Source organism: Dioscorea cayenensis, chromosome 20 (assembly GCF_009730915.1).
Source record: "Dioscorea cayenensis subsp. rotundata cultivar TDr96_F1 chromosome 20, TDr96_F1_v2_PseudoChromosome.rev07_lg8_w22 25.fasta, whole genome shotgun sequence".
Taxonomy (NCBI): domain Eukaryota; kingdom Viridiplantae; phylum Streptophyta; class Magnoliopsida; order Dioscoreales; family Dioscoreaceae; genus Dioscorea; species Dioscorea cayenensis.
In genome coordinates, this window is record NC_052490.1 from 8,424,521 (window position 1) to 8,433,339 (window position 8,819).

Here is an 8,819-nt window from a genome sequence, read left to right on the forward strand (position 1 = left end):
CATGAAGAAGACATTCATTTAGGTGAGCAAGTCAACTGATGAAACTTATTGTCTTAATACGGTAAACAATCTCAAACTTTGCCTGCAAGATTGCAGTTTGTCTCTTCAACTCAAGATTTTGATTCTGCATGTTCTCTACTATCAATACTTGTTCCTAAGTACTGCACAGGATTTTTCTGCTTCGACCAATGCCATGTCCTTGGACTTAGTTACTCTGTCGATAACCAATGCCACTGTTGTGCAAACATCAGATCATGCTTTATTTATTTAATTTTTTACAATTTTGTTTGTTTTTTACCATTATTATTATACACATTAGAGCAATATTCTTTTATGGTTAGGACTTGGCTGTTGTTTGGAAGATAGCACCCTTTTATTAAGTTATTTTTTATACATTTGATAACATCATTAGATTACATCATCAAAATTTATTGATTATGTAATTATAATCAATGTTTAGCGGCAACATGACGTTTTTGACTTGTCTTTGATGTTAATTCAAAGTAAAACATGCCGGTTTTGTTAGGTGAGATTGAAAGTACAAGCTAATGATTCTATGATTAGATTAACTAAACCTACTTGTCTTCTCCTTCTTTTATGTTTTATGTTTTTATCTTCTTTAATGTAATGATTGTTTGGAAAATCCCCAATGCTTAATGCAGGTATGTCTTTTGGTTTTTTAATCTTAGGATTAGGGTTTTTGCCAGATCTGATGATTGTTTTTCATGTCAAAATTTGATCTTTTTTGCAAGGGGCTTTGTGGGACTGGATTGAGTTGTTGTTGGACTGTGGGATTTTTTTTTTGGGAAAAAGAAAATTAGGTTTTGTGATTTGATTCTCGTAGATTTTCAATGTCTCAGTGATAACTGCAAACTTTCTAGTCTTAGCATTCACTCTTATACAAGTTGCTTTTCAATGTCTCAGTGTGTAATTTTTCCTTCCATGGCTCTTTCGCTGCACTTTCATAAGACTTATGTGTTAAGATTTCTCCACTTTTGTCCACTTAGTGTCATGAGATATATATATATATATATATATTTAATGTTCTTTTTTTCTTCAGTGCTTCATCCTGGTTTAGGTTTCATGGTGAATCCATAGGCTGGACTAGAGATGCTTGGTTTTTTTATGTTGGTATTGAAATTTATTGTTGTTAAATTTGTGTATTAAGGGGAATTTTCTTTTGGTTTACTCCCTTTCAGTTTGGTCATTTGTCTCATCTTTTCTCCTGTGCTGTTATTTAGCAGTTCCATTTATTAATGAAGTTGGTTATTTTGCTCTTGTATACCTTGTAACTATTTCTGTATTATTTTGTTTGTTTTGGCTTGGATTGTCTAAGCTTTATTAGGGGCTTGTGGTTGGTATGATTTCATACTTCTATGTTTTCTCTTCAACAAAATTTTGGTTTTGGGTTTACAAAATATGAAATTTTGTTTTGTTATCGGAGTTCAAATTGAGATGGAATAATTTTTTTTAAATCTTTTTCTTTTTGGGTGGCCATGGTTAGAGGTTTTAACTTTGGTGGGGAATTGGTATTCCTGTAGCACGTTACTCTCTGAAGAGTTTCCAAAGGACTGAATTGAGAGAATGGGTGGAAAATTCTCAAAAACACAGAGTTACTACAGCCCTTCATATGATTTCAATATGATTTATCTTTATATATATATATATATAATCAACTTTTTCATCTATTAAAAAGGATAAAACCCTCTAATACCTCTAAACTTTTAGGTCACTGTTCATTTTAGCTTCTAGACGAAAAAAAATATTTGTTTTAGCACTTAAACGATATAAATGTTTGCATAATCTATAAATGGTATGAAAAGTCGGGTTTATGGAATAGGGTCCCAAGCCTGTATCTTTTATCCACATTCGTCTTCGAGTTTGTCCATAGGTTCATCATATGAGGCACTACATGATGAGGTTAGAGATTTGCGTCAAACTCTTAGTCAAGTCCAAGATCGTGAGGAGAGGTTTCAACAGACACTTGGCCAAGTACAAGATAATAATAAGAAGCTTCAACAAAATTTGCTTGAAATGAAAGAGGGACCACACAGGACTCACAACCATTTACTGGCAATCATAATGTTGACTTATAATTGTATTTGTCGTATACTTATTATTTTGTGTTGAACATATATATACTTAAACATTTATTTTTGTATGAATTGATGAGTTTATCTTATTTATTGGTATTCTAGGTTAAAAAATTATGTATTGGGTTTTAAAAAAAATCAGGGATATAATTTTTATTTTATTTTATTTTATTGACTTAAATGTTAGAAATGGATTAGAAACGGATTTATTTGTTTGAATATTGTTTTTAAATTTAAAAAACTTTTAGAAACAGATTAAAAACAAAAAAAGCTATTGTTTGTAATGGGAGAATCAAAAAAATAAAACAGTAAAAATATTCTGTTTGAAATATGTTTCTAATTTTTAGTAATCGTGGTTTCTAAATTCGTAAAACAGTAATTACTAAATGAATTTAGAAAATGATTAGCAGCATACTTTATTTCGTTTTAATTTTTCAAAAGTTAGAAACATATTGCTTCCCATTACTAATCCGTTTCTAATTTAGAAACGGAGCATTCCCGTTTCTATTTAAATTAGAAACAAGGGTATTTGAAACAAATAAATTATGTTTCTAATCTATTTTCTAAATTGAATTAGCAACGAATTAAAAATGAAAAATGCTGTTTCTAAACAGTAATTTTTTTGTAGTGGATCCACAGGGAAACTCACAAGCCTACCTAACTGTATGCGCAATGTCTTGCGTACCATATATCAACCCAAGTTGACATTTCTTTCCCACCACATGCCAAGCCTGATTTTAAAATGGGAAACACAATAAAGTCACCATAAACATATTTAAAACATACAGACCATACACATTTAAAATCGAAGCACAAGTCATTCCTAGGAAAATAAAAACAAAATTTTTGGCATACCTATCAAAAAATTGAATTTTTTTTTTAGTTATGTTTTTAATATTGTATACAACTTTAAAAATTGGTTTTTTTTTTTTGTTCCTATATCTATTCTAAAATTCAATGTTCCAAAACCCAATCCGGGGTGTAACACGGAAAGCCTACTCAGTCACCGTCGATGGTCGAAGCAGGGTTGATCCAATCATAAATATAATATATATTTTTATAATTTTAATTATGTCTAATATAAGATGTATTATAAACTACTAGAATTTTAAAAAACAATAATACAAAAGCAACAAATTAATAGCCTTTTTTATGATTTATAAATATTAGTTTAATATCCTAAATAAAATCCAAAAAACATGTCATGATAGTCTCACATAATTTAAATTACAAATATAAATAAATGCAAAATTAAAAAAATAAATAATAAATTTTATGTACATCTCCCGTTTAACTTAGATTCAATCAAACCGGATTATTTTGTTCAACCGAGTACTTGGCTAGTTTAACTAGGTCAATTCTTTATACTAAATTTTTATATGACCTATGACATGACAAGGTTTAATTAAACCAGGTCAAATTGGCGAAATCAAACCAGATTTCAAATCATTGCTAAAAATTCAAGTGTTTTGTTTATGACCATAAGATCACATCCTATTGAATGACTAATTAAATTAATATTTTTTTGTTAAAAACTTTCTTCTTAACCTATTATGCTATGATCTAAAACTCATATTATATGATTATCTTTGGTCATCTACTACTTTATTTTTTTTTCATAGTAATAAATTATTTAAATACATAGATTATATGACACAAGTTGCATTTTATTTTTTTACCTTTTTATTAGTAATTTTTAAAATTTTATGGTCTTGTATGAAAACCATAACATAATTGACGTTATCGAGAATCCAGGTTTTTGTATCATTTCATAATTATTTGATTCAATGCATAAATGAGACTGGTGCGCTTATAGAAAAGAATTGTTTAATTCAAAAGCAAACGCGATTAAAAACAAAAAAACAACATCATCAACAACAGCAACAACAACAACAATAATAATAATAATAATAATTATTATTATTTATTATTATTATTATTATTATTATTATTTCGTTGGAAACATGAAAAAATTCTCAGAAACATATTAAGTTTGCATGAGTATTAAAATCAGATACCAATGAAATGCACGAACAATTTCCTATATGGAAGCAAATCAAAAATATATATATATATATACAACCAAGAGCTTTGTACTGTGATTATTACGAGCTTTTAACTCATGCGCTACAATTTTTGAGTTTGATCAAATGCACCCATGATATCCCAACATGTCACTCGCACGCATTTACTTTCACAATCTTACAAAAGCTATTGATGATGAAATCTAGAACACATCAAATAATAACTGCACTAGGGAATACAATAATTACAACTCTTTCCACATTGCTAAGACACAACTAGTATATTAGTAATTTGTTAGCAAATGTAAATGATTGTCACAAGAAAACAACTTGCCAATTGCAGTACCCATAAACATCGTTGTCACGTTCTTTGCAGATATAAACACAAGAGGTGGATTATGATCCCCAAGAACCAAATAATTGTGCAGCCCGGGAAATTGGTGCGAAGAATATAATCAAAGAATAATGGTCGATGTAGAAAATTAGAGATCATGAGAGACCTATATCACTTTCACGCCGCTTGGTCGTTTTCCTTCCATAGCATCCTTCTTGTTTCGGCAATCAACACAAAGGAAGGGGCCTTGCCATGGCTTTGAGCTGGTCGAGAAAATTGAACCCGCATGAACCGATATGCCTTCACTTGGAGCAAGGTCTACTTGGCAGATAGCACACATGAAAAGGCCAGATGTTGTTGTTTGTCCTGACCTTGTGTCACTTCCAAGTCTGATTTCACAATAGCAAATTTTTAAAAAGGATGACCAAAGTCAACATACAAATTCCATATAATGATGAATGGTTGTATGAGTTTGGACAAACAAACTGTACCACGATCTTGACTGACATGGTTTAGGTATGGTTTAGGTATGGTTGCCTCAAAACGTTATACATAACAAATGCATGTGTAGTGTCCAGCGCACAAGTCAATCAGGTCAATGAAAGCCAAAATATACAGTTCAACTACTTAAAAGCACTGTGCACAAGACACACGCCTAAGTTACAATTTCCATATACTTCAAAACAACGCCAACTAATTCTTGGAACTAAATAAAGGGCAAGTTTGGTCAATTGGAATTGTAATCTAAAATATTTCATCTTAAAGTTAATAACTTGACTCAAAAAATAAGTTGCCTTCTGCAACACAAAAAAGAGAGGCCACCTCAAGCTTAATGAACCATGCTTCCATGCACTAGCAGGATAATGAAGAAAATGCAAAAAAAAAAAGAAGAAATACTCAGGTTTACATTTTTTTTTGCCTTCTAAATATAATCAGGAAAACTAAGACACCTTAAATGCTAAGATTCCATAACGTGAAACATAACACTTCAGCAAGTTATATATGGCAATGTTGAAGATCTAAACTCCATTTCATACTCATTTTGCGTACATTTCAAAACACATGGTAGGTTAAGTTAGGTAAAATCCATACTCCATGGGACTACAAAGAGACCTTGATCATATTCAGATCTACATCACTATATGTGCATCACCATCACAAATCAACTTACAAACATTTCACCCAGCCATTGGCAGAGAACAGATATGGACACTTAACTGATGATAACTGTGCATGCAAGGGTGCATCAGAACAAATCCTAATTCCTAAGAGCATTAGGGTAACCTTTTAGATACACAAGCTGCAGAAATGTTATGCAAATATCTGTGGTAGAACGGTAGATTTGATCAAACCCTCTAAACAACCAGAATTAAAACAGATCATAAAACCATGGTAACCATAAATTCAGCTAAACAATTAAATGCTTTCCTATTTTAAATCATTCTAGGTTCAAGATATGCATAAATTCAGTAGGATAATTCCCGAAATTATTAAACTAGTTTGGATCCTAAAACTTCTCTATTTGAATTTCTTGTCGCATCCAATGGTTAACATTATTAACCTTCATTTAGGGACCTCCAAAGCAAGGACCATTTGTGAATTAAGTGCCTTTAAGTAACAAAGGTTCCCATATTTGTTGAACATTCCAAACTTGACAATGAAACTGCACACGCCCCACCCATGCACAACCATATTTCTTCAGCATTACTTTCTTTAGATAATAACATAAACTATAAATAAATCTATTCTTGAGGAACAAAATAGGGGTTCCGTGAATTAGAGTAAGCCTAACTAACCTCTCTGCTAACATTGCTGAACCTTCTTCAAAAAGTTCTTCCACAATACCAACTGCAGACAGCTTCTTTGCCAGTTTACTAGCAGAATCCTGGGATTTCTTTCTAAAGATGAGAGACTTGAATTTATTTTGCTTTTTGGGAGGGGATGGAGGTGGTGCTGGCTGATCAGGTGGAATTACGTCCACAACAATGCATGTGGTGTCATCTTTCAGGCCCCTTGATTTTAAGGCTTCCTACTCAGACAATACATCAAAAAAGAAGTCAATACTTTATAAAAATAAAATAAATAATCGTCGTTTACGGGTCATTCCAGTCTGATAATAGTATACAGACTTTTGTCGCCGCAGAACTGTAAGGTTTGTCGCCTCACGAAAGCATGTAAATACCTTCACAAGCTGCTTGGCAGCTAGCTCAGCAGGTAACCCTCGACAAGACTTTGCAGCAAATTCAGAGGGTATTGCATCCCATATACCATCTGAAGCAATTATTAGCCTCCCTCCAGCATTAGAAAGCTGAGACAGTAATTGAGCTCGTTAAAAGATTTAGGTAATCATATCCAAATTGCAAGTAAGATGGCATGTCTCACAAAACTATATAAAAATAGAAAATCTTAAGAAAAAATAAAACTCATATGATGACTCAAATATATATATATATATATATATATGAATGATACCTTGACTTGCTTAACATAAGGCACCGGAACAATAAATTCTCCAACATCCATATCCCCAATCGACCTAGATAAACACAGCCCCCCAGGCCAACAACGAAGAGGACCAATCTGGAAAGAATGAGGAACAACAATCAAACCTTGAATTTCTTAGCAAGCTCAAAAATGCATCTTAATCTTTTTACACAAACAAAATGTTCCATAATCCATGCAAATGCATATAGAAATCCTACCTCAGCTCCGCCAACAATGCTCAATCTCCCAACTTCACCTCCACTTGCAGTCACACGCTCTCTCCTGCAAGATACACATGAACACTATCCAACTAAGAAAGAGAAAAGAAAAAGATATGGAATAAGAAATAATTCAAAGATACTCACTCCTCTGCATTCTCTTCAAGCCTATGATCAACAGTCAAGAGCGAAACCTCTCCCCCCTGAGAATCTAAAATGCAACGAGAATCTCCTACAGACGCCACAGTGACTGTCCACCCGTCAACAATCACAAAAGTCACAGTCGTCCCCGAAGTTTGCCCTATCAATCAATCATCAAAGAACAAAATAAAATAAAATAACAAACACATCAACAAAACCGGCATGGATCTAAAGAAAAAGCAACAAACCCGCACCTTTGCTCTGGAATTCCTTGTCAGTTTTCACAAACCCAGCAACCAAAGCCCTAGGCAGAGCATGAAGCCACTCATCCCGGCTAAGGCCGCGCGGCATCGCCCCCATCACATGATTCAACAAATGATCTCTTGAGAAAATCGCAGCCGCATTCCCATTATGCCCATCAAAGATCTGAAATTTCAGCATTAGATCCAACAACACCAACAACAATAACACCACCAAAAATCAAAAACCTTAAAAACCCTAAGCACACACAGCGAAAACGGAGAACGTGGATGACGAAGGGTTTCCAGGGATCCTCTGGCAGTCTGGTCTCATGAGAAAGTAGTCTTCACCCTTCTTAGACTGAGCGGCGCAGCCATACCGCACCAATGGCCGCTCAATTTTCTCACTTCTGAGCTCCCGGCTTATCAAAGCCGCCAGCGGCACAAGACCCCCATCATGGTGGCGCCGCCGATGATCTCCTTCACCTCCGGCCATCCCTCACTTTGCTCACGCCCTCCGCTCTCTCATTCCCCAGATCTAGCACAGAGAGAGAGAGAGAGAGAGAGAGAGAGAGAGAGAGAGACTGGAGAAGAGAAAAACGAAACGCGGTTTAGGAAGTGGAACAATGGGAAGGACGGGGACCAAGAAAACGCGCCGCGACTAGACGAGATATTGAGAATAAAGAAAGGGAAGGGGGAGGGGGAGGCGGTGTATGTGTTTGGCCAGCGAGGACGCTTTTAGAAAGGATCCACTTATGACCTACTGTTGCAAAAGTGCCAGCTCAAGTCAAGGACTGATTAATCAGCTTTTGATTTTATGGAATAGTTATTTCATGAGTTTGTTCTTGGCTATGTTTTTCTATGAATGGAAAGCTCCTCAAACTTTCTTCCGAAATTATCATATTCCCAAAAAAAATCTTTTTATGAACCTAGTCAATCACGTCATTTTTATTCAATCAATATTATTATCTTGAGCTGATTCAAGACATCACTAGCTTGTTAAAAGAAGCACTGCAAGGAGAAAGAGCCGACAGCGGACCTGAATTGAAGCTATATGTTCGGATAAACTTGTCAAATAAATGCCTTGCTCACACTTCAAGGTTTGTTTGGTAAGCGAAAATCCGAGTTATAGCATGGTACAAATTCTTTTATTTCTACACTCATTTATTGTACAATAAGAATATTCAAAAAAAATAAATAATTAAATATAACAATTTTATAGTTTTTCCCACCATAAAAATGATTGGACATAAATTTTACCAAATTACAACATTATTAAAAAAACC

At 33.8% G+C, this 8,819-nt stretch overlaps 1 protein-coding gene across 1 annotated transcript; it reads right to left on the reverse strand.

Annotated features, from left to right (window-relative positions):
* Positions 1-4,257: 4,257 nt before the first annotated feature.
* LOC120251626 (probable protein phosphatase 2C 15) lies at positions 4,258-8,246 on the reverse strand. Its single transcript, XM_039260215.1, has 8 exons — positions 7,805-8,246; positions 7,549-7,720; positions 7,301-7,454; positions 7,154-7,217; positions 6,924-7,031; positions 6,634-6,759; positions 6,248-6,480; positions 4,258-4,840 (listed from the first exon to the last, which is right to left on the reverse strand). The coding sequence occupies exons 1-8, from the start codon at positions 8,027-8,029 to the stop codon at positions 4,618-4,620; spliced, it is 1,305 nt and encodes a 434-aa protein (XP_039116149.1). The 5' UTR covers positions 8,030-8,246; the 3' UTR covers positions 4,258-4,617.
* Positions 8,247-8,819: the final 573 nt, after the last annotated feature.